General features: G+C 34.5%; 3 protein-coding genes and 1 non-coding gene across 5 annotated transcripts; 2 read left to right on the top strand and 2 right to left on the bottom strand.

The window, feature by feature from the left end:
* The first annotated feature begins 356 nt into the window (after nucleotides 1–356).
* LOC141702361 (serine/threonine-protein kinase BSK7-like) lies at nucleotides 357–8,810 on the top strand. Of its 2 annotated transcripts, none has more exons than XM_074506061.1 (11): nucleotides 357–542; nucleotides 1,243–1,326; nucleotides 1,413–1,633; nucleotides 2,005–2,140; nucleotides 3,186–3,319; nucleotides 3,420–3,525; nucleotides 5,642–5,727; nucleotides 6,148–6,336; nucleotides 6,838–6,990; nucleotides 7,655–7,768; nucleotides 8,132–8,810. In XM_074506061.1, the coding sequence occupies exons 2-11, from the start codon at nucleotides 1,245–1,247 to the stop codon at nucleotides 8,375–8,377; spliced, it is 1,467 nt and encodes a 488-aa protein (XP_074362162.1). In that variant the 5' UTR covers nucleotides 357–542; nucleotides 1,243–1,244; the 3' UTR covers nucleotides 8,378–8,810. The 2 variants fall into 2 exon arrangements, with proteins under 2 accessions (XP_074362162.1, XP_074362163.1); XM_074506062.1 differs by having other exon boundaries at nucleotides 358–515.
* A 1,150-nt stretch (nucleotides 8,811–9,960) lies between these two features.
* Nucleotides 9,961–12,159, bottom strand: LOC141702357 (tubulin beta-1 chain). The gene is made up of 3 exons (XM_074506057.1): nucleotides 11,625–12,159; nucleotides 11,143–11,412; nucleotides 9,961–10,866 (listed from the first exon to the last, which is right to left on the bottom strand). Exons 1-3 carry the CDS (start codon nucleotides 12,016–12,018, stop codon nucleotides 10,190–10,192), a joined length of 1,341 nt encoding a protein of 446 aa, XP_074362158.1. The 5' UTR covers nucleotides 12,019–12,159; the 3' UTR covers nucleotides 9,961–10,189.
* A 2,747-nt stretch (nucleotides 12,160–14,906) lies between these two features.
* Nucleotides 14,907–14,980, bottom strand: TRNAV-CAC (transfer RNA valine (anticodon CAC)). Its single transcript has one exon. It is a non-coding gene; the product is annotated as a tRNA-Val (tRNA).
* Nucleotides 14,981–15,056: 76 nt separating this feature from the next.
* LOC141702365 (uncharacterized) lies at nucleotides 15,057–17,251 on the top strand. The gene is made up of 6 exons (XM_074506070.1): nucleotides 15,057–15,324; nucleotides 15,664–15,730; nucleotides 16,301–16,349; nucleotides 16,426–16,470; nucleotides 16,843–16,921; nucleotides 17,008–17,251. Exons 1-5 carry the CDS (start codon nucleotides 15,085–15,087, stop codon nucleotides 16,907–16,909), a joined length of 468 nt encoding a protein of 155 aa, XP_074362171.1. The 5' UTR covers nucleotides 15,057–15,084; the 3' UTR covers nucleotides 16,910–16,921; nucleotides 17,008–17,251.
* The last annotated feature ends 8,386 nt before the right edge of the window (nucleotides 17,252–25,637 follow it).

The raw sequence follows: 25,637 nt of genomic DNA on the forward strand, positions 1-25,637 counted from the left end.
GCGAATGATTATTTGATAAAATTAGTAAGTTTTAAAATAGTGGGAGAGATGTACGTAAGTAGCCAATAAAAAATATTACCAAATAAGCATGCCACTCCAAAGTTGTCAGTTTCTTGCCATATTTGACGAACTTTACTCAAAAAGTCTAAAAAACCCGGAGAAAAAGTATCGAACCTCTCCGTGTACAACAATATCTTTAATTATCACCAAACAAAGGTACACTTATTATCATTACAAAAAACATTACACAAAAAGAAAAATACAAGTCGGCGCAAATTGTTAAAATGACAACTATTAGTACCCACTAACATTTTTATTACTACTTTAATTTTACAAGCACTATGCCCATTTCTTTATTCTATTATTAACTACTGCTCTTATACATATGTTATTATGTACCCACAATAATTTCATGTCGTTTGAACTCAGTTTCATCTGTATATACTTACATAATACTTACATATTTTATTCTCAAGCCAGTTCACTGTTTCTTGACCCTGTCTTGTCCTAGCCAAGTAAACATCTTTCCTCAGATTGGTTTTGTAAGTATATCTTTTATGTTTTGTGTTTGAGCTTTGATTTGGGCTTTAAGTTATCTTAGGTTTGATTTTGAGCTGACCCAGTTTTGTTTTAGAAGTAAAGATTCAATCTTGACTTTGATTTGTTTATTGTTTGTGTTGAATTTAAGATGTTCGGGTATTGTTATTGTGCTCTGATTTGATTTAGAATCTTGAAAATGTACTTGTTTATTTTTGTGATTTAGTTGATTTTATGGTTGAGATTTGAGTATTGATTGCTAGAAATTCATGAAAGTATCTTTTTTTGTTTGTTATATGTAGTAAGTAATTGTATATAAATGTTTATGTTTCTTGATTTGAAGTTAGCAAATTGTGTGAGATTGGATGAAAATGTTAGGTGTTAATTTCTGGTCTTATGGCCTTTGGGTGTATCCTAAATTTACTAATTTTGCATGGAAGCATATCAGGATATGATAGGTTATCTGATCTAGGGTACTTACTGTTTACCATCTAGGGTACATGTTGATATATGCAATTCGGCATTTGCTATTTTGTGCATACCCTGTACTTGTGTAGTGGAATATAGAGCGTTATGATATTTTTTGGTTTCACTGAAATTTAGGAAGATATCTACACTATTACTTTAGTACTTGATGTTCGAAAAATCCGTTAGACAAGTTTTTTGTGAGTTGATGTTAAAATTGATTGGCATTTTTTGGTACAGAGATGGGTTGTGGCTGCTCTAGCTTAGCTTCTTGTTGTGGGAAGTCGGAACACAACGGACCATTGTCGAAGGCCCATAATGATGGTACGTAACCGACTAACCGTGATGTCTGTCCAACATTCAACCAATTTAGTATGTGGGCCTTATGCTCTTCTTTTTATGTTTGCCAGAAAGTGAGGAAAAGGACGAAGCTAGCGACTTGCCTGCATTTCGAGAGTACACTTTGGAGCAACTAAGGAATGCAACTTCTGGTTTTGCTGTGGAGAATATAATATCTGAACACGGGGAAAAGGCCCCAAATGTTGTTTATAAAGGAAAGCTGGAGACTCAGATGCGGATCGCCGTCAAACGCTTTAATAGATCTGCTTGGCCCGATCGTCAGCAGTTTCTTGTAAGTTTACTTTACCCTTCTGCTCAAAACAATTCACATACTTACTCTTTTCTAGATGTAAAGTAGCAAGCAGATAACCCTTTACCCTTCAATGTGTCAACACGTATTTTCTTTCAAGTTGTTTTTTGATTTTGAAACACAATATACATCAGCATAGTTCTGTTTATGCATAATTGCCACATAATTTTATTATGATGTATTGGCTTGCCATTTCCATTTACATTAAATCACTTATTACACTTTAAAGAGGTTCTATATTTGAAATTTTAATAGGTATGTGTTCTTTGTTACGTGATCTTATTTCAAAAAAGGTTCGAACTTTCGACTGATAATCTTATGTACCATGAACTTCTCTTGCTTTGCAACTTCAGGAGGAAGCAAGAGCTGTCGGTCAACTCAGAAACTGTAGGTTGGCGAATCTACTTGGTTGTTGTTTTGAAGGTGATGAAAGATTACTTGTTGCAGAATACATGCCCAATGACACACTTGCAAAACACTTATTTCACTGTAAGTGTATTTTATATTGTTAATCTTTTATTACTGTGTTTTGATGGGTTTACATGCATTATTTTAAATGAAATTTTACTGATGTGGCTGGAAATTGGCTGTTAATTTGATCATGAAAGGATTGTTACTTTTTTCTTCAAATTAAATTAACACTGGAATTTGTTATGCGTGACGTTGTATTTCAAGAGGTAGAGTGACTTTGCAACAATGATCCACTTTGGGATTCAGCCCTTCATTGCTTAGATTTCTAAATATATATATGATCTTTACAAATAATAAATAAATGCTAACATGTGTTTTTCAAATGTTTCAAGTTTCTTGATTAATAAAAACTTAAATGTAGCAATTCTTTTTTTCTAATAATCATAAAAAATATTAGTACTTTCACGATTCTTTTTGCAATTTGATTTAGATATAGAAACTTACTTTGTCTTGTATCAGATTCTGTGGCATGTGGTCAATATGATTTCTAATCTCTAAATGTATTAGAGAAAAGACTGGCAGAGTCATTCTATTTTTGTACACATGAGATGTGTATTGCTCCTCTTGATTTCTAGACAATGATTTGATATTTGTTTTGTTATGAATATGCTCAGGGTTTTAATTAGTTGCTAGATATAGAAATATTTTTATGCATGTATGGTCCATTCAAAGATTTCTTTCGTTACAATTGTTGCTAAATTGATTCTTTATTTGCCTAATTATTTTTATTGTACATTGTCTAGATTCAGAAGATATATTCTCTGTATCTATGAGGGTTTTCCCTTGGCCGTAAAGGTTTTGGAATATAATATATGCTTTTGTAATCTTCTAATTCGAGAGACTTTTGATAAAAATATAATGTCAGATTCTCTTTAAAGAATCTTATATTCTTAGGCAGAACTGTTTATCTTTTAAAAATTCCTAGTTAAAAGAGGTATTTGGTTACTTATATCCACTGCATCAACTTTCCCCTCCCTTTATTATCCTCGGTCCTAATGTTCCTCAGATTTTCTCTTTCAATATTATTTTATTCTTATAGAATCTTATCTGTATATTTTTTTAGGGGAATCACAACCTATGAAGTGGGCCATGCGTTTAAGGGTGGCTTTAAATCTTGCACAAGCTCTTGAGTATTGTACAATGAAGGGACGTGCCCTGTACCATGATCTTAATGCTTACAGGATAGTATTTGATGACGTAAGTAAACTGTTAGGATTGTTTTGGTCATTTTAAAGCTGTTGTACCTTGGTGTTTCAGTTTTACTAACTTAATGTTACTGTATTTCATCATTTTACAGGATTGTAATGCAAGACTCTCTTGCTTTGGGTTGATGAAGAATAGTAGAGATGGAAAGAGTTACAGCACTAACCTAGCATTTACCCCACCCGAGTATCTGAGGACTGGTATTTTTCTCTGCAACATCTAATATTATCCGTGTAAACATTTTTTGGAATTGTCTAGTTCTTGCTTACAATATCTAGCAGAATTTTTGTGTTGACTGAATTTTGTTTTGTTCCATCCATTCCTCTAGTTATGGTATTATAAGAAGCACTCAGTTGTCAACCTATACAAATTATGTAAATAGACTGTATTAATAACTCGCAGACTAACCAATAAAGCACACTAATAATTATTAAAAGTCTTACAACATTTTATATATTATGTTTTGGAACGTGTGACAGAGTTGGTGCTCCCACCTATGAGTTAGTGATTTACTCAAGTAGAACGCCTCTTGTTACCAACATGAGGAAATATCCACCTGGTTAAAATTTCTAGCAATAACTCAAGCCTATAATTTCTCTTACCAGTATCGAGTATCGTATATGGGTCACCCAATTGTATACTGTGACATGTCAGGTGAGTATAAATAATTCTCTTATGAGGATGGGTTTTTATGACATCCAAACTCCTGATATTGAAATCTTGGTTAAGATTTTGATGTTCTTAAGAAGTGATAACTGATAAGTATATGTTACACGTTGCAATATCTGGTGGTTTAACCAATGATTTTATGGTTTGTTGCATGATAGGGATTATAAATTAGCAAAGTCATCACGAGTTAGTTGTATAATTTGGTAAAAACTCTTTAGTGTTCGGATCTTAATTTAAACAAACCACACATGTGGTCATATCTCAAACACAATACGTTAATGAGCCAAACACGAGCAAAGAAGAGGTCACCTCGTGAGGGCTCCTCGTCAGCAACTCAGATATAGCTTCGCAAAATCTCGTCAACTTTTTCAATATGTACAATGTCACTCAGAAGTATATAAATATATGGGTCTTGTTCCACTTAAGACCATTATAATTACAACCTTTGAACTAATATACATATTATGTCTTTAAAAAGACATCTTATGTATGACTATGACCATATCTATTCTTGTAAAGGGAGCAAGGGAGATACCGCTACACCAAGAGGTTTTGGGTAAACAAGCAAGCCCCCTGATAGTTTGACTAGTTGAGCTTGGTGATCATTACAATTTCCTTATTGTATTGGTGAAGTGGCCGAGTCCCTAAGAAAATTTCTTTCTTTATAGGATGTTTATTGATATACCCTCAGTAGTATTGCCATGATACTCTATGTAAAGGTCTAATGCCATCAAATGTCTATTTAATAATAAATTTTTTTCTTGTATTCAATGCAAGTTTACTGATATTATGGGCCTGTTTGTTTCCCGTCTTATAAGTCGGAAGTCAGTTTCCGACTGATAAGTTAAAAATGCTTATTTTAAACTGTTCGTGTAATAAGTAAAAGTTACTTATAAGTAACAATTAAGTTGATTTCTGAAAAGTAGAAACATGTGTACTTATTCTCCTACTTAATATTATCTTTACAATTTGACTTCATTAAAAATAAAAATACATAGATACTATAAAAATGCAAATAAAATAATTTATTATACTCTTATATAGTAAAGTTCTATGGAGTCCACTATTTCATTGGAGTCGTGGAGTCCACATATGTTCTGCAGGTTATATATTACGTAAAACATCGCAAAACATATTATTTTGCTAATCATGTTCTGCAAATCTCAATATTTAAAGATAATCTTGCAAATCCCATATTGTTCTGCAGAACATGCTTAGTTTGCAGAACATTCATGTTCACGTTGCAGAACATAATATGTTTTGCAATATTCTACTTATAAAATGTATGGGATTTGCAATATTTCTATTAAAATAGTATTGTTTGTAAAATATGATTCACAAAACAATTTGTTTTAGCAATATTTTATATGTAGAACACATGGACTCCAGGACTCCAATAAAATGTTGGACTCCATAGAACTTAACTCTTTATCGAAACTGATAATAACTTATAAGTCGAAAATTGCTTATTTCTTATAAGTCACTTGTTGCATATTGGTCATAACTCATAAGTAACCTATTTTAATATTACCTAAACGGCCTCTATGTTTATGTCTTTTTGCTATAGCCACATGTTCTATGTATTATAATTTGGTCACTCCATAAATTTAGTTGTCCTTTAACATGTGTTCACTTCCTTTTTTGCAGGAAGAGTAACTGCTGAAAGTGTGATTTATAGCTTTGGCACCCTTTTGCTTGACCTTCTCAGTGGAAAGCACATTCCTCCGAGTCATGTATATCTTCCAATTCATGTTGTTTACTATACATAATCAGTAGAATAGAATAGTAGAGAGTCAAACAACCGCTACACAAAAAATCGGAAATAGTCATGGGAGTGGTGCTGGCAGACACTATTCCCTGGCTTAATGGTGTAGTCATACTAAAAATGGTGAAATATCCGCAGTCACTACAATAACTTTTTGCAGAACTGAGATATCTTCAATATTCTTGAACAGATGCATGTTGTGTTTATAAGTATGTACTTTCTGAACCTGTAAATTGTCCTTTTTTTGCTGCACACCTTTTGTATTATTCATATTTTACTTTAACTCTAGTATGTTTCTGTTAGAATCTAGGGCAGTCTTTGTTCCAAGCACTTTCTAGTCATTGATATGATTATGAACTAATGATAAATCTTCAAAACTCTTTGTTAGGCCCTCGACTTGATAAGGGACAGGAATCTTCAAATGCTAACTGATTCTTGTTTGGAAGGTCAATTTTCAAACGACGATGGAACTGAATTGGTGCGCTTAGCTTCTAGATGTCTACAATATGAGCCTCGTGAGCGTCCAAATTCCAAGTCTTTGGTTACTGCTTTGATCCCTCTTCAGAAGGAAGCACAGGTTAATTTTCCTATAAGACAGAAATGCAAGCTCCTTATGAATGTATCATGTATCGTTGATAGACCATAAATTGAAAAAAATAAATATATCTTTTGTAGTCGTAGCCGAAAATCATCTTAAGACTATATGAATGAATGATTTTGCGTAATTTGTTATAATAAATAAATGAAGGATTTTGTAAAGGTTATAGAGTAGTATTAGTAGGACGTTCAGTCGTTCACTGTGTAGGATTGCTAGTTTTTTAATGTCTATGTGTCTACATTTTATGCAGTTGACTTCCATGCTTTCATTTTGTTTAGAAAATAACTATCAGATCTCAAATTACTCTTAGTCCGTATAGCATAGTTTATAGGATATTTTACGTACTCAACCCGAATCCTTTTGGTGATCTTATTATTTGAAATCTCAGCAGATTTTATGTATTAAATTCCTTGACCATTGTGTATGTTACAGAATTTTTGGATTTCTTAGGATAGTATAAAATTTGTTCTACCTTTTCAGGTCTCATCTAATGAGCTAATGGGGGTACCAGACAGTAGTGCTGCTTTTCCTTTATCTCCACTTGGTGATGCCTGCTTGAGAAAGGATTTGACAGCTATACATGAAATACTAGAAAAACTCGGGTACAAAGATGATGAGGGAGCTGCAACCGAGGTATATAGTTCTACTTACTATCATCTCCATCAGTGAAGTTTGATTTTGTACAAGATATGTAACTCTATGTATGTTCACTTTCTTTATATTAAAAGAGAATTGATGTTTCAGGCCTTGAACCTTTCAAATACCTTTTTGTCTTGTGAGAGGATTATTTGAAATATGACATGTTCTTATATTTTCGTTTATTACTTGCCTATTTATTGGCTTTACATTCTTACTTGGGATCTAAGACTCGAACTATGAATGGACCAGCTTTATACTTAGCATGTTCTCTGTTCTACTTTTCTTTTTGGGGCTCCAATCCACTCGGGGTCTAGCTATACCAGCCAGAAGGTCTTTGAAGATATGAAAGCTTGTCAAATAACATAGGAAGAAGTCTTGGCGGCTCTCGTCAAATCTTTTTTTTTGTTTCTTAGCATTTTTGTTAGATCTTGGATCACTAGCAGGTGCACTGGGGAATTAATTAACTTGGTGCTAGGGAATCCCACTAGAATTTAAAAAGAATCAGAGAACGAAATTCCACTTAAAATCATCATTTCTTTTGGATTTGTAGCCAAAAGTAGTACAAGAGGGAGTTATTACCAATAGTCGAATTCTCATATCAACCAAGTTTTCTATGCAGTAATTTATGTGCTCACTGATTTGTTTTATCTGGATGCAGCTGTCATTTCAAATGTGGACAAATCAGGTTCATGAAACTATAAACTCAAAGAAAAAAGGGGATGCTGCTTTCAGGCGTAAAGAATTTCAAGCTGCCGTTGAGTGCTTCACACAGGTATGGAGTTTAATATCCATATTCTCCTAAGCAGTTATAGTAAGCTACTGAATAAAATTTGGCACGACCTTTCTTTTTATTAAGCATGCAAATTGTGTCTCCTTTATTTGTAGCCTATGTACAAGTAGTTACCAGAATTTGTTGTAGAGGGCGTACATTATTTAGCATGCTAACAACATGGTTAGATATTCTACAGAAGACAGTCCATAGGTTGAGTTCGTATAAAATTGAATGGGAACATTTTTGCATCCAACTGATGCACTCTCTTCTGAAAAGTAGATGTCATTACAAATAGTTTCATTTACACCATCATATATATAGCTGAGTGGATGATAATTTGTTGCGTCATCTTTCACTTCTCAGTTCATTGATGTTGGAACCATGATCTCCCCAACTGTTTTTGCTCGTCGAAGCCTGTCATATCTTATGACTGATATGCCACAAGAAGCTCTCAACGATGCAGTGCAAGCACAAGTAATATCACCTGTGTGGCACATAGCGTCATATCTACAAGCTGTTGCTCTTTTTTCTCTGGGAAGGGAAAACGAGGGACAAATTGCACTCAGAGAGGGTTCAGTCCTCGAAGAGAAAAAGAACACAGAATCCTAAAGGAAACAGAAGATCTATTGTTTTTTATTCTCTTTATCTTGGATTATGAGTTGGTTTAATTTCTTGAAGCATTCTCTTGTGACTATCGGATGGGTTGGTTTTGATCGGTTGTTTGGTTCATTTGACCCTTCCAGTGGTATTTGTGGACATTCGTTTTGCGAGACCAAGACATACATACAATCTTGAAAAATAATTCTGGTAGATATCGTTTGTTCATCTGGATTATAGATCACGCAAATAGAAAGGTAAGGTGAGGTAAATTTATCATGTTGTATAGAACAAATGTTATTTATGTATCTTTTTAATGTTAATCTCAAATGGGATGTTCCCTTGTTTGTAGACATGCTGCATCGTGAAAAGCTTTTGCAGATTCTGTATCATTCTTGTAGCATGGTGTGCTATTTCTTTCATGTTTCTAAATTCTAATGTACAATATATTTGCTCATTGGTAAACTTGATAGGCAGCCAGAACTAATATACAATTAAGTAATAGACGATAAAATCATAAGCTTAATAAAATAATTTTTTTTTCAGGATGCAACATAATTGAGATATATTTTTACTCTCAATGCTAAAGTATTTTTTTTTAGTTTCCTGGCCTATTACTTCAAAGATGTTAAACTATAGTGGTATTTAGGGCCTGGCCCTTGTATACAATTCTTTTTCTTTTTTGTGAGGTATACAAGTTAGAACATGCTTGTTCTTTTAAGTTTTAGAACTAATGGACATGATTGTTCTTTTAAATTTTATAACTAATGAGGAATACGTAGGATAATGTATTTTATTATTGAAGTTGGCATAATTTATTTATTTTACATATTTTTATGAAAATGGAAAAAAGTTGTGTAGTGCTGAAAAGTGAAAAGTAGCTTATTGAATTTAAGAGGGAACTCATTAGGAAAGGAGCTGGAGAATCTTGGATTACATCTCAATGAACAGTCTAGATCCTTTTTATTTTAATGTACGGGGTAAATGGAGGAAGTTAAAGAAAATTAGTGATAAAAATGGATGTGATAAGGCGTGTCGGTTTGAAATGTTTAATTATGATTTATGTGATAATATTTCAGATTGGAATGACAAAGTAATAGAATAATGTTTATGATGCTGCCAAATGTCCAACATAATAAGCCCTTCATGTTTCAGATGACTTAACTCATTTGTGGCTTACTGCAAATGGTGTCTGGTTTACTGCAACTGCAATCTAGCTCTACTGTTTTACTGGCAACTGGAGGGCAAGTAAAAAGCTGCAACTGATTCATTCAGATATGTGGGCCAATTTCTTTTCTCCTCAACTTAACAGGATTAAATTACTTTATATTCTGTTAATGGAATGTTTTCAGGAACACCAATTTTTGCATACATGAATGAAGTTCACCATACAGACATATTTTTCTTCGGAATTTCATTTCAATAGAAAATTTGTAAGAGCGAGCCATTTTTTTTTATATCAAATACACATCTCTGATACATGCAGTCCTGTTTTGGAAATAACGTTTCTCTTAATATGTAATTTAAGTTATATTTATCTTTTTCGGACTATTACGGTGTTACAACAGATTTCAAATTAAACTAAATATGATGAATAACAAAAACTTAACAATTTCATAAAATAATGACAATGATTACAATTTACAGGAAAACAAGAGAGGAAGATGCTTCACAGAAAAATACAGAGAAAACAAGCAAATACAACACAAGACAAGAGGCCTTCTTATTTCACTACCTCACAATGCCACTTAATTCATCAAATCACACATATATGTGCACGCCACATACATTATGATGATCAATATGCATCACATTCCTTGAATCTCAATTCTCCATTCCTTCTTCATCATCATATTCATCTTCTTGATCATCGTTTGCCACAGCCTCTTGATACTGCTGATACTCCGAAACCAAGTCATTCATATTACTCTCAGCCTCTGTGAACTCCATTTCATCCATTCCTTCCCCTGTATACCAATGCAAAAACGCCTTCCTCCTAAACATCACCGTGAACTGCTCAGAAACACGCCTAAACATCTCTTGAATTGATGTCGAATTTCCCATAAAAGTCGAAGACATAGCCAACCCTGTTGGAGGAATGTCACAAACACTTGACTTGACATTATTAGGAATCCACTCCACAAAGTACGAGGAGTTCTTGTTTTGTACATTGATCATTTGTTCATCCACTTCTTTGGTACTCATTTTGCCACGGAACATAGCGGATGCAGTGAGGTAACGACCGTGACGTGGATCAGCAGCGCACATCATGTTCTTTGAGTCCCACATTTGTTGAGTGAGTTCAGGGATTGTGAGGGAACGGTATTGTTGAGAACCACGGGAAGTTAGAGGTGCGAAACCAACCATGAAAAAGTGGAGACGAGGGAAGGGGATTAAATTCACAGCGAGTTTTCGGAGATCAGAGTTGAGTTGGCCGGGGAAACGGAGGCAACATGTTACACCACTCATTGTTGTGGAGATCAAGTGGTTCAAATCACCAACTGCATCCATAAAAGAATTTTCCATAAGAAAACACAAACTTTAAGTTTTACACCTAGATGATGATATATGTACACTATAACAATTATATTTGGAGGACTAAGTGGATATAAAATTATTTATTCAAACAGATCCAAGCATATATTTGATCACTATGCAATTGAATTATGTACTACTGTTTCTTTTGTAAATTTTTTAATAAGGATCTATCATGTTTTTTGTCTTAAGCTACTTTGTAGGACATTAAAATGAGATTAATATAAAGAAAGAGAACTTACAGCTGGGATTAGTGAGCTTGAGTGTACGGAAACAGATATCATACAGAGCTTCATTATCAAGCACCATGCATTCATCAGCATTTTCAACCAGTTGGTGGACGGAGAGGGTGGCATTGTAAGGTTCAACCACCGTATCGGAGACTTTCGGAGAAGGGAAGACCGAAAAAGTCAACATCATCCGATCAGGATATTCTTCTCTGATCTTTGATATCAGTAGCGTCCCCATACCAGATCCAGTACCTCCTCCCAGTGAGTGACATATTTGAAAACCTATACATGTACTTTATTAGCATTAGCTTTGCATGATAGAAAATTAAGTACTAATGCCTCAAAAGTCACATGCACAAAACTTCCGTATCAGCATACGTTCTAGAAAGTTAGGTGTTTCTATTACATTGAACTTGTTACAAACAAATCAAATTTTCTTTAATGATGCAAATTACTAACAATACAATGACACATGAAGAAGGTTTAGACTGTACCTTGTAAACAATCACAATTTTCTGCTTCTTTGCGGACAACATCAAGAACAGAATCAATAAGTTCAGCTCCTTCAGTGTAATGACCCTTAGCCCAGTTGTTACCTGCACCATTCTGTCCAAAAATAAAGTTATCAGGCCTGAAAATATTTCCATAAGGCCCAGTTCTCAAACTATCCATAGTTCCAGGCTCAAGATCCACCAGCACTGCTCTTGGCACATACCTCCCACCACTAGCCTCATTGTAGTACACATTCACCCTCTCTAGCTGAACATGAGAGTCTCCGTGGTAGTTCCCCGTAGCATCGATACCGTGTTCATCGCAAACTACTTCCCAGAATTTTCCTCCGATTTGGTTACCACATTGGCCAGCTTGAATGTGAAGGATTTCTCTCATTTCCAACTTTTAAAAAATAATTTAAATAATGTAACAAAAAAAAATGGAATTTTGGTACTTAAGGACAATGTTGAGAGAAATGGAGAGGGGCAATGAAGCATGAATGAAGATGAGGTTTTGTAGTTTTTATTGTGAGATGATTTGTGGCAATTGATATTTTTGATTACAAAAATGAATAATGGAAGAGAGGTTAAATTAATAATTCCATGTGGATGTGTTTTTGTGGGGCCATGTTCAAGCCCACTATGAGTGAGCTGGGCATGGAGCGAGACAGCAAGATGCTTGATAGCTAATCTGGACTTATTCAGCATTCACCGTCTAACCGATCCACCCCTATAATTTTATCACATCCATTAGATTGATTGCAACTTGTTGGTTTAAATTGATCGTAATGTTACACATTTATACCAGAGATTGACAATATCTTATTATTTGGGAACGATTTTCGAGTGAATTGAGAATCTCGTCATTTTTCTGTTATGCATAATTTCTCTTATTTTCACCTTTTGACAAGTCAACTTACAAATCGAATACTTGTATTTGCTAAAGTCATAAATACAAATTTGAACAATTGTGTGCATACGTTGAGAGTGAATTATTGAAAGAGATCAAAACTATCAACCTGAATATCAAAATGGGGCCTGTGATTACAAATGAAATTAGGTAACAAGTTGAGTAATATTTAAATTATAAACTGATAAGGAATATTAATTAGTGGGTAGTTAGGTGCTGTTTAGCATAATTAGAAAATGAAATACTTAAAATCATACCTATAAGTAAAGCTCAAATAATGTATCCACATAATACATGATCACAAAGCACTCTACAATTTCTAAAATAAGATAAAATAACACATTTAGTATTATTTATTATAATATAATAAATATTATTTATTTTTAAATAGATTTTAAGTGAAGGAAGAATCGAATCCGGATATAAATATAACTGATATACTTTACATCAAACTATGTCGTACGATATTTTATTATTTGAACTCTGTAGATGATAATTTATTGATTATTGCTAAATGTACAAAAATTGGTATAAAAAATTGCTATCAAATGAGCATAGTTGATGTGTCCATATGAAATAATTTAATAAATAATATTGGTGTGAATGCAGGATCTAATTTCCTGTAGCAAATATAAAAAACTGATAGACATCATTTTATAATTATTTTGATAATGTGCTCCAAGTGTTTTGTTTTAGTTTTTTTTTTTATCATAGCATTACGGTCATTTCCATTCAATTATTAGCGAGAAAAATAGAGGTAGTGTCTTATTCAATCTTGTCTCACCCCATGCACTGATGCAAATGTTATGTCCCCACCCTTACCTTTCTTCCAGCTCCAGCTTCCTCTGTTTGGTGTAAGGATCCAATGTCATCATCACCTTTCCTATCTTATTTTCTTGTATTATTACTTCCTTATTCTACAGCAATTCATTAATCGTAGATCCGATCAACATATAATGATTCCAATAATCGTGATGTTTTATTATTCAATTATTTCGTATCAAGGTCAAGGGTTGTGTTTCGTTTAACATCTTAAGCAAAGATTAATTGTTAAACTGTCGGTATACATACATAGTAGAGAATCTCTATAGTTGTAACATGGCCCTTTACTACCAACCGCCACTTGTTTAACATCTTTCTCAATCAACCAGTTGAGAAGTGAAATTTAGTTCATCTGTGGTAAATGTATTTTAAACTCTTTTAAATAGTGTAGTGCAGAACAACAATTCATGGTCTACACATTTTTCATATTTTTAATGTTGCATTGTTCTCATGCTAAAATGTGTTCCTGATAGAGTGTGATCCCCTGAGTGCCCCAGATGAGTATATGGGAGTCCAATTCCAGTAACAAGGTTCTTAGAAATTAGTAGAATCAATTGCAATCTCGCTTAATTATGAAAATTAATCCCAACAAAAGAGTTGAAGATTTTCGCACAACTAAAGACTGACAAGGAGAAGCCATATACCACTTGTGTAGTTATGCGTATGTGACAAAACAAAAAATGAATAATTGTGTTCTGATAACGGGACTGTACATAACATGGTAGGATACCATTCGAATATTCAGCATGGTAGCACATGGAACAAGGTTATCTCGCATGCATCTGAATTTGATTAAATCATATTACTATGCCTTATATAAGTTATAAACTAGGAAACCAAGCAATATGACAGGGAAGACTGAAGACCAAGCCTGGTGCACAAATTAATATGGTTGTCAGTTTTGATCTGGGCCACAAATCACTTTTGGGCTGTGGTTCAAGTCTAGGCAATACAATCCTATTACCTCATTTGGTCTCACTCTAGCAGGATCAATGAGCTGAACAACACTTCAACAATGCATGTTTTAAAACGACAAAATGCAGACATGCATTCTTAAAATTTGTAATATAGAGATTCCTGTACAATGCTTTGTTCAGCATATAATCTGCATTCTTCAATTACACCTACTTGGGAGGATTTGCACCTGCTCAGAAGTTTATCTTTTAATTTCCTTACCAAGCTAAAATGCGACATTAATCGTATAACATTGCAGCTGTAAGGTGAGATAGTAGGCTACTGATTGACTCCCCAGTTTGTTTTTAAGTTTTAACCAACACTTGCATTAGTGTAGTCATGTTGAGGCATATATTATCGTGTTAATTACTGTAGTTTAGAGACACCTCCCGACTCCCAACAGGTTCATCTTGTCTTGATTCAACTGCACTTCATGTTTTTAACACCGAGGAAGAATAGCACAATTTCAGACATGGCTGATTCCAGAGTTGAGAAAACTCAACTCTCTGAGACCTACTGTTGTCTTGAAATCATTTCTTCTTCCCCTGCTAAAAGGCCATACTCATACACGAGTCAAAACTAAAATTTGGAAAACAATATGTCTAAGCCCGGGTTCGAACCGGGGACCTTTTGCGTGTGAGGCAAACGTGATAACCAACTACACCACCCAGACGATAAGTTAACAAGTGACCCCAATAAAATATATTCAAAATCATAAAAAAATTGACTTTCTAATCTATAGTTGAAACATTATAGCGAGAGACAATCGGAGCAGCAATGTCGATGAAGGAACCAGAAACCCTAGTCCCTGATCCCAGCTCCAATCAGGAACCTTCACGTCATCACAATTCACAATCAGAAAATGAAGTAGAAGAAGAAGTCTCTGCCGGTGAATTGAAGTCATTGCCGTCGTCGTCGGAGATAATAAAAGCAATCGAGGTGGTCGAGAGAGACTCTACTGCCATTGCTCAGAGTTTCACTTCACTCTTCGCTTCTCTTCGTTCCTCTTTATCTCAGGTACAGAGAGAGAGAGAGAGAGATCAGAGAGAGAGAGAGAGATAAGCTGAAATTGATAGTATACAATTGATTACAACTGAACTAATGAATGATTTGTTAAGCTAGTATCTAAATTATGACAAGTACTATATTGTTGCTGTCGATATTTCGGAATTTAGATGCTTTTCTGTTAGCCATTGCTAAATTGATTGTGCTTAGTTGTAGGTACGGAAAATGAGGAATTACATACTTTTTAATTTTTGAGCTTTATGAACTTTAGAATAAAATTAGGTATGCCTTTTGAGAATGTTAGGAGGATCGAATTTGCTGTTTTTAGTAGAGATGATCTGTTTTTTGCAGGTTACTGGATGTTCTGTTGATCATTTGGAGTGTTTTAATGATGCCGCTGGTCGTCTTCAAGAATGTAGTAAGTGTAGTTATTCTAAATCATGTTCCGTAATTTATATTTTATACAATTATACTTCCTGTCATGATATGGTATGCTAAAGATGGAGATTGTTCAGCTACAACTGTTATTCTGTTTCTGTATATATAAGTTGCAGTTTGACACATTTAATCGTAAGAATTAGGTATATGAATAAAAGTGGTGTTTTAGTGGAAGAGTAATCAATTTTCCGTGCCAATTATTTTCATTATCTATGAGTATTGCTGCTTATGTATGAGTGTGTAAGTCTTTGACGAGGCTAGCTTTATGCCTTGTTTGGAAACAAGCATTTCATTTGAAATGATGGATTTCAAATGACATGATTTGAGTTGTCATTTCAAATTCTCATATTTGCACTAAAATTTGAATGTCTTGAATTTCAAATGAAATCCGAATCCAAATTATTTTACTCATCCAAACATGTTATTTGGTCAAATCTAGAATTTCAAATGAAATACAATTTTACCAAACGGGCACTTAATGCATTTCAAGTTTTATTTGCTGGAAATGAATATCTGTTTGTATCATCCTCTTTGTTGGTATTTCTTGTAGCACTTGATGCGGCAACCAAAGGAAATCGTTACATAAATTCATGCCTTAGGTATGATTTAATACCTTTTCTCTTATCAGAGATTCATACACTATGAGAAATTATGTTACTTGAATCTATGATGCAGGTTAAATGAGGAAATGAAAGGCATGGACATTCTGGCAGCGCAGCTGTATCCTTTCTTTCATTGGATTCACAAGTGCTTCATGTTTTTGATAATCATAATGTAAATAGGCATGCATAGACCCCTGTCTTTAATTGAACCCCGGCTCAAAAAAAATAAAATAAAAACCAAGTTGATCTACTCCAGTTACCAGTTTACATTACATCTGTCATCATGTCAGCCGGGGCTCATTTTAGCTAGATATCGTTGTCTTCATCCAGATAGTACTGCCTGCAAATTCTTTGTAATTTTTCATAGTTATTGGTTGTAAGGGAATGAAGAAGCCTGATTAGTTTTTAGAGTTCAAGATAGATTCTGAATTCTAATTTTTCATAAATTTCTTCCTAGTACTATTTGTTCGTTCCCTTGATCCATACAAAGAAAGACCCTAAGAAGGAATGTAGATGCTTTGGATTCGAATGTGAATAGGCTCCTCCGACTTCCATGACATGTTGATCTGGTATACTAAGTTGACTAATTGTTACTGTATTAAACACTGTTTAACTTATTTGAAGAATGTGATTACTGATGTATGTATATTGGCAGGTAATGCATTAAGATCTTGTGGGTATGACTGCCCCTGTGGGTATATGCTTGAATAAGCTACTTTCATGATGGTACAAGCTTTCAGATATTTGCATGACGATCAAAGTAGTTTAATAATGTACTATTTTTGGTAGTTCATGTTATGTCCTAAAAAGGATTTGTAACACCCAAAAACTTTCTTACGAGGAAGTTTTTTAATTATTTACTGTTTATATGAAACCATGAAAAGAGTTGGTCATCACTATATTCTGAGAATGTCATGCCTTGACAAGTAATTTTCTAGGTTTTTGAATGTTTTTGTGATTTTCTAGGTTTATAAGCAAGTAAAACAGTAAAACAAGGATAGATTCAGTGAAATAAAGCTAGATTTGAAGAGAAACAAGCAAGAGATTGATAGAATCAGAGATAGAAATGATTTAGGGACAGATCAGTATTAGAGAAAGAGAATAACAGAATTTCTAGAGAGAGAGAGAAGACTTGGTGAAAAATACATTCCATTTTCTGATATTTCATAATGCATACTGAATTACAGATCCTCATACTCTATTTATACCAGTCTAGACTTAGAACACAGCACAAAGACCATTCCATCCCTTCCACTACTAACACACTATACTAAGCCACATTGCTACCAACACAGTATTCTGATATAGTGCAGTTTCTGACAATCCCCCCTTTCAAAACCACCATGTCCTCGTGGTGGATCCTGCAGGTTAAAACTCTTTTCCACCTGGATCACATTCATATCACATTCATATCTCTTTCCTCTAATATGCATTCTTGCTCTTCCAATAATAAAACTTTTCCAATAAAAGTCCCTGTTAACCATTGCCGATCACAAAGAATTCCAGTTGTACCACCAACCAGCTGAGCTTCATAAACACAGGTGACATATCCTCCTGGATCAAAGATGATTCTTCCAACACTTACCCATGAGGTCTCAGATTCTTCCACTTTTCTTATCCTATCCATTTCAAGGGCTAATTGTATCATTACACTAAACTTATGTATCACTTTCCTTCCGGCTCCTACTATATCAACATGATGCTGAATGGCTCCACTAACTCCATCAGTATGATGAACAACTCCATGAATTCTACCTGCATTCATCATATCATCTGAATCATAAACACCACCTTTTTTACTTGATGCTCCTTCATAAGTTGGTCTATTGTCAGCTTCCAACAATTCATATCTTCCAATAACCCAAGCTGACCACAGACTATCACTCTCTGCCTAATCTTTTCTATGTGCAGTATAACAACACCTTTTTGAATTGATGTTTTGCACATAGCCACCACCTAGATCAAAGATCAGCAACCTATTCTTACAATAAATTGTTAAGTTTTCCAAAGCATGAGAATTTGCCGCCATTAAGAACCACAACTTCAAGCCACCCTCTATCCATTCAAATCAAGAATACCTTCCTTTGTTCTCATACTTGGTTCAAGTTGACTTTCTAAATCATTGTATATGCCTTTTTTATTCAAGAATGGGGAGTGCTCAATCCATTCCAGCCTCCCAATAGAGTTGTTGCCACCACAAGGTCTTTCCCTGGAATGAAAGTTGTAAGGATTCATTACTAACATATCCATGTATCCTTCTTTAATCACTATTAGTCTGCCTAACATTGTATGCAATAATGCTTTTGTCACCAGGTGACACTTTCTGTGACGCCCTCAATTTCGGGGTTAGAAAATGAGGACCCATACACCATTAAACTAATAATAACAACAGATATAATAAACCCCCATTAAACAACAACAAGATGATTAAATTTGAGACAAGATTACAACTATCAACCAGAATAAATATATTACAACCCAAAATATTAATAAATTCAAATTCATTGGATTCCGACATGGAACCGACATATAACCCACTGTATCTGATCCAACTTATACATTCCTTCCAACAATTACGCTTGCTCACACACATTGCTACCCGCTCTGGCATCTAGAAACCTACGACATGGTAGATACCGCCAGGAACGCTCTTGCGAGCGGTGCGCCTAAGTCTGACCATCTTATTGCTTAACTGGCATGGTTAGATCAAAGCAAATAAATGAGCACAAAAGCTCAGCAAGTAACTATATAACAATTCTATAATGCAGTAATAATATCAATATCAACCTCTGAGGCATTCTACTTTAAATCTCTAGGTGGCAGATTTCTATCTTTGACTATGTAAAGATTATGAAGAAAGGTTTGTGCTTTCATGAATCAAGGCTCAAGATAGGGTGAAAGCCGACATTCATCACAAATCATTAGCAGGATTTCAATGAGTTGCTCAATTGAAAGGAAGCATGTAATTAAGCTTCGAGAATCAATACCACTGTCAGTGCAAAGTAACAGGGTTCTCTGATAAGTGGATTTTATATCCAGTTGGAACGCTTCATTACAAACTTAAATTGGTGTTTTGGACTCAAGTTATTGGTATTTGATGTGTTTTTGTGTTATTGCATTTCAGGTATCAGTTAAATGAATAAAGGAGTTTTTAAAGAAAATATGATAAAAACTGATCAGAATTGGAAGCCTCAGACATTGTCAAGTTGTAGGGAATCTCGTTAGCTTCGCGTGGACAGTTGAATCGCCTAATTCTGACGAGTAGAACTCAAGTTATGGGCAAAATAAAATTCATCAGAATTTTCCAGAAAGGCTGCAGGCGCCCGCCTGCTGGTGTCAGGCGCCCGCCTGCTGGTGTCAGGCGCCCGCCTGCTAGGAGGCGCCCGCATGCTGGTGCTGATGCGCGGCTGACTTTGCTGATTTCGCTGAAAAAGCCTTTTGAGTGGAATTTGACGATTTTAAGGGTCCAGGTCCAATATGGGCTTATATATACTTTAAAAAAGGGTTTTCGTCATCCGGGAAGATTGGGATACTAAGGAGAAGATCTAGAAGCACAAAACAACTCCGAAAAAGAAGATCTTGTTTTCAACTTGTGATTCTTTGAATTAGTTGTAACTTTGGATGCTCGTTTTCATTCTTGTTGAACCTAGATCTCGTTTATTCGTACTTTAATTATTATTCAGTTTATTAAGACCTTGTTTTATACCATGCTTTCATTGGAACCTATGGTGACGATGAGTTCAATTATGGGCTAATCGTTATCATGGGATTCTAACGGATTTACTTATGGATTTTAATAATTAATTTGTTTCGATATCTTGGTGTGTGGTGATTGATTGATATCCTAGTATTGGTTGTGCTTATTCGTCTTATGTGCGTAGCTAACATATAAGATAGCGTGTTAATCTCTATTGAAGCGACAGTGAATATAGAGGTTTAGAACTTGCCATGCTAGCATAGGTTCATGTATTTATTATGCATGATTCGTAGGTAATTTTAATCATCTTACTTGCCCTATGTAAGCACGATAGATAACTTGCGCATTAAACCTTTATGTTTTCAATTCTTATAGACATATAAGGAATAAACATAATTGGTGTCTATTCAACTTCTATCTCTTTTGTGGATGCTTGGTAGTAGGGTATTCGTACAACGAAAGTTGGCGTTTACTAGTTTCGTGTTATCTGATTAGTGTCATCACCATTACATGCTAAGGTTAAGAACAATAAGGTTATTGAATGAAGTATTTAATGAAGTTAGGATCCCATGTTTGTCATATATAGTAATTCAACCTCAATTCTCTTAGTTAATGTTATTTAGTATAATCTCTAAATTTAATAAAAACCCAATTTATTATTTGTCTTAGCATTGAGCGATAACCATACATTGTTGCATAGGTGCATAAATTGAACTTAACCTAAACCAGTCTCTGTGAGAACGAATCTGATTTATATCTTATACTACTTGAGAACGCGTATACTTGCGTGAATTTTAGCGCGTGTTTTCGCCCTAACATTCTCAAATTCCATAATTTAAACAAGATACGATTCAATCCATTTCATTTTATTTCATTTTTAAGGAAGCAACTTCTTAAAGAATGTAATCAATTTTTCTTTTATTAAACAATAAGGAACCCTTGATTGGAATACTCCTCTGATTATATATAATACATGTGACCATCCCGTACCGACCTCCATCTAGTCATTATGATACCTATGGCATTATTTTAGCCTTATGTCGGACTAGCCCTACTAGCCTCTTACATGACTGGACTAGTCCCACTAGTCTCTTACGTCTCTATCCAATCCATCAGGAATTCGTTTGGAAAACCTTTGTGTTGGAAGAAGGAAAAGTTGACTAGGTTCATTTTATCATTACCAAGAAGGTGAAATTATTTAGACTTATTCAAGTCGAAAATCATTCTTCAGTTCAATTCAAGATTCAAGAAAAGTGAATGAATCAGAAGTAACAGGAATCGGTATTAAAGATCTTGATCAGAGGAACACAAGGTATATTAATTCCAAATTATTTCAAAGATCAGTACGTGACAAGGTTCACGGGTTACCGAATAATCCAGGTTAATCAAAGTGATACGTAAGGGAACTCATAAAGGTTCTCTTAAGGTTTACGAGATCATAGGGTGACAAAGGAAATAAGCAAGGTAATAAGGTTTGAATCAATAAAGTTGCTATAAATGGGTCGAACAGGATTCAATAACAAGTTATCACAAGAATCAATATCAAGATTTCTCAAAATCAAAGACAGGTTTATCATAATTGCTATAATGGTTCACTACTTTATCATGGCATCAATAATTCCTCTCTACATTCGAATCATAAGGGAAGGCATAGTTACTTGCCTTAAATCACTTTCCTACTTAACAGGTATTGAGCTACTGCTACCTAAGATAGCCTTTACTTTACTAGCCTGAATGCCTCCGCTATCCGAATCTACAATCCAAAACAGAACCCCTAATTAGCAATGTACTCAACACTCGACGTTTCTCAGAGCGTCTAACAATTACCCCATATCGCAATAACACTTAAAGTATATACTCAAGTATAATCATAAATAATCTCATATAGCACATAGTATACTATACCTTTATACTCAAAACTCTATACTTTAATTATAGTTGCAAATTGTATAGCTCGATATCGAAACATCTCATTCCTTTCTTTTTAATCCCAAAATTCGAACCAAACCACATGATAAACCAAGTAATTTCCTAATAACTCAACATGCATCCACTTAATCTTACATGCAACTTTGTACATCATATATCACTTAACAATAATCATCATGCAAGTTCAAAATCAAGCATAAACTATAGTTCAAACCAAAAACTACTCATTCGAGTCATTTCCTTCAAAAATCGAACCTCACTATCAAATTTTCGAATCAAAATCCTTTGTAAAACTGAAAAAAAAAAATTAATCTCATTCTAGCATACCAAATACATTACTCTAAATCTCACTTTATACAATTTAACTATGTAACCCTCTGTTAGGTCCCAATGTGTTTGTAGAAGGGGGGTTGAATACAAACAGTACCGAATAATCGAATTAGATGCGGAATAAAAAATGTGAAACAAAATTCAAGTTAAATAAAAATATTATTAAACTTGAAAGGTGTTACAACAACCGTATCGATTACAAGGAATTAATCTCAAATTAATTATCACAAATCTAGAATAAATTCGACATGAACTTTTTCTATTTTTGTAATAAAAAGATTCAAATGCTAAACGCAATTTGAGATTAAGTTCTAGGGATTTTGATCCGCTAGATTGTTACACAAGAACAAGAGAATGATTTCTAGTTGATTGGATTTAACATTACAAACTAAAAATTGTGATCTTGAATTAGCAGATAAGATGAAATATTTGGCTGCTTTTTTCTCTCTGTATGTTCTTGACTTCTTTTTCTTTTGTTCTCGGGTTCTGTTTTTGTTGGATGATTGATTGTGTTCTGCTTCTGCTTCTTTTAATCAAACAACAGAATAGAATGAACTGCAATGACAATCGGTGAGACAATCCAATTGTACCAGCAAGACAATCTGTTGAACTGGAGAGACTTTCGGTATGACAATTGTTTGTACTAGCAAGACAATCTGATTGAACTAGCAAGACAATTCTCTTCCAGTGTAACTTTCGGCAAGACAATTGTTTGTACTAGCATGACTTTCGGTATGACTATTGATTGTCATACCGATTGTCATACTAGTACAATCAGTTTGACTTGCTGAATTTAAATGAATTTTAATCCAATTTAAATTCTGAAAAACCTTAATATTGATTCTGAATTAATTAATCAATTAATTTAATTAATCAAATAAATTAATCTTTGCAGATATAATTTATTTTCTTAATTAAATTATATGACTTAAGTAATTAATAGAGAATTAATACTAACCCTGAGCAGCAACCAATCTTCTGAATATCTTCTGAAAATTACTGAGAATTATGAATCAATTCCACCACTTCAACGTTGACACTCGATGTACTGTCTGGTTCATGAGTGACTAACTTCCGTGACGTTTCTTCATGTCTTGACTTTGATACTTTGATTTTCTTCAGATTAATTCCTTGTAATTAATTGATACTCTGACGAGATCTCTGTCACTTGATTAAATCCACGGTCTTGATTTATATCACTGAGGCTTGATCAATTTCTTGAACTTCTTCTAGTGAATTAACTCCTCAAGTCTGTAGATGAACCTTGTTTCTGAATCCTCTGACAGATGTTACTTTGCGAGATCTCTCTGACGGTCGATCTACTATTTACTTATTACATTCTTATTTGAGTTGAGTTGAATCCTCGAATATACAAATAGGCTATGACATATGACTTACAATCTCCCCCTATTTGTTTGTTAAACAATAACATACAAATACCTAGAGGATAACTCAACTAACAAATAAGAAAAAGATATAAAAAGAAATGCAAAGTAAATAGTAGAAAAGTTCTGGATGATATTTAACATTTTCCAAATTCCAAGTAGATGTTCCTCTAGACTGAACATATCTTCAAGTAGTTCCATCTTCATTTGTACAACCACATTTTCTGTTGAGAAGCCCATATCTCTCTTGCTTCTCCCCCTATGAGAATCAACTGATTAAAGAAGATCACCTTCGTTTACCACCTCTCCCGTATAATAGGATCCGCAGATAAAAGCCAATGGTACTCCCCTTTTGAAAACAGCTTCTTCCCTTACTAGAAAATCACCTTGTGTTTACCACCTCTCCCGTACAATAGGATCCGTAGTTACAAACAACAATGTTGTGGTGTAGTGTACATATGATCTTTTTCTTCCTCCCTGCTATTTCTCCCCCTTAGTTGAGGAATCCTCCAAACTATTACTTAAGCTTTTATCTCCCCCTTAAAGAAGGAATGTATGCCGTCGTCTGAAGGAGTTCTCATATTTCACTTGGTTGGAAAAGAAATAACAAGAAGTTTCTCTTTCTTCCTCACTGTGAGTGTGTGATTCTGTTTAGTGTACCTCACATGTGTTTCACTCTTCTCTCCACTCGTGTTTACACTCATTCTCACAAGTGTATCACTCTTCTCTCATAGTTCCATAATCCAGCTGTACCTGCAAGGAAAATCACCTTAGCCATCCTTAAGGAGGTCATAGGTGGTGCAATGGGAGTTCACAAATCCCCATCCTTGTTAAACTCGTCAGATGAATCTGAGTCATAATTTACAAGTTGCTAGTTTCCCTTTTAGGGTTCCAGATTTAAATTCTGGGAAGGTAAACAATGATCCAATGAATTTAGCATAAATATCAAAGTTCCTTTCTAATGTCTGTGAAGACATTTCCTTGTGACTCATCAGGTAATATCTGAATCATTGTCAACAAGTTGCCGATCTGCACCTATGTCAGATCCACTATCCGTAGATGCATCCAGGGGATTTAAGCCTGGGGAGGTAGATACTGACCACTGACATATGGCTTTTGGATCAGTATCCTTTCCTAACACCTGTAAAGGCAATTGGTCCATTAACGAACCTTGAACAATCGAATATGACCTTAAAATGGTCGAAACTCTTGTTTCCGTCAACTCATCCTTTGTGTGTGTAACCTTTCCTTGTGCATGAAGAATTGTTTATGTTTGAAGTGGTGACACTACATCGGATGCCTTGGCCGACAAGCAAAATTCAATAGACGCACCCTGTTGAGAGAATGAATCTAGTAACTGTTTTTGTGCCTTTTCAGCCATTACATCTTTTTGAGAAGATGTATGGGGGCTAGCAGTTGTCTCAGTTTAAATACTACTCATCTATGTAGGAGACAGAGCTACTGGGTTGACTTCAGAACCTTCCTTATGTGGTGCACTAAGGCACTATCTCCCTCACGCTCACTCATACTGCATTTTAGTGGTAAGAGAGTGTTGGTTGGTTCTGTTTCTGTGTTTGTCTTTACAGTCTGTGATAGATGTTGTGGGTTTTCAACCTCATGATTGTCAATGAAAGAAAGCCATTGGAGACTGAACCTGTATCACAGAACATAGGGCAATATAGAGAGATAAAATGTACTTAAGATCTATAATGAATGAAAATTATACTTTTTTTTTGCTAAATGAAAATTATACATTTAATCTTTTGAGAGTAATGATGTACAATAGTGATTTCAAAAGATTTTACATGAAATAAGAAATCACTAATGTAGAAAGAAGTTTGATTTACTCCTAAAACTCACTGCACATATAAAACAATATGATTGTGCCTAGTGATTAGAGAGTTATAAATATGACGATTGCTTGAGCAGTACACTGGTTCATAC

This window comes from Apium graveolens, unplaced genomic scaffold, assembly GCF_009905375.1.
Source record: "Apium graveolens cultivar Ventura unplaced genomic scaffold, ASM990537v1 ctg4912, whole genome shotgun sequence".
Lineage (NCBI taxonomy): Eukaryota > Viridiplantae > Streptophyta > Magnoliopsida > Apiales > Apiaceae > Apium > Apium graveolens.

What these genes read in the sequence shown, in the direction of transcription:
- LOC141702357 (XM_074506057.1), bottom strand. Translation starts at nt 12,018, where the DNA reads ATGAGAGAAATCCTTCACATTCAAGCTGGCCAATGTGGTAACCAAATC. An exon ending in AAATTGTGATTGTTTACAAG is followed by an intron (nt 11,413 to 11,624) that starts GTACAGTCTAAA and finishes GTACATGTATAG; the next exon opens with GTTTTCAAATATGTCACTCA. An exon ending in CAAGCTCACTAATCCCAGCT is followed by an intron (nt 10,867 to 11,142) that starts GTAAGTTCTCTT and finishes TTATGGATGCAG; the next exon opens with TTGGTGATTTGAACCACTTG.
- LOC141702365 (XM_074506070.1), top strand. Translation starts at nt 15,085, where the DNA reads ATGTCGATGAAGGAACCAGAAACCCTAGTCCCTGATCCCAGCTCCAAT. An exon ending in TGGTCGTCTTCAAGAATGTA is followed by an intron (nt 15,731 to 16,300) that starts GTAAGTGTAGTT and finishes TATTTCTTGTAG; the next exon opens with CACTTGATGCGGCAACCAAA. An exon ending in GACATTCTGGCAGCGCAGCT is followed by an intron (nt 16,471 to 16,842) that starts GTATCCTTTCTT and finishes ATCCATACAAAG; the next exon opens with AAAGACCCTAAGAAGGAATG.
- LOC141702361 (XM_074506061.1), top strand. Translation starts at nt 1,245, where the DNA reads ATGGGTTGTGGCTGCTCTAGCTTAGCTTCTTGTTGTGGGAAGTCGGAA. An exon ending in ACAGGATAGTATTTGATGAC is followed by an intron (nt 3,320 to 3,419) that starts GTAAGTAAACTG and finishes ATCATTTTACAG; the next exon opens with GATTGTAATGCAAGACTCTC. An exon ending in ACCCGAGTATCTGAGGACTG is followed by an intron (nt 3,526 to 5,641) that starts GTATTTTTCTCT and finishes CCTTTTTTGCAG; the next exon opens with GAAGAGTAACTGCTGAAAGT.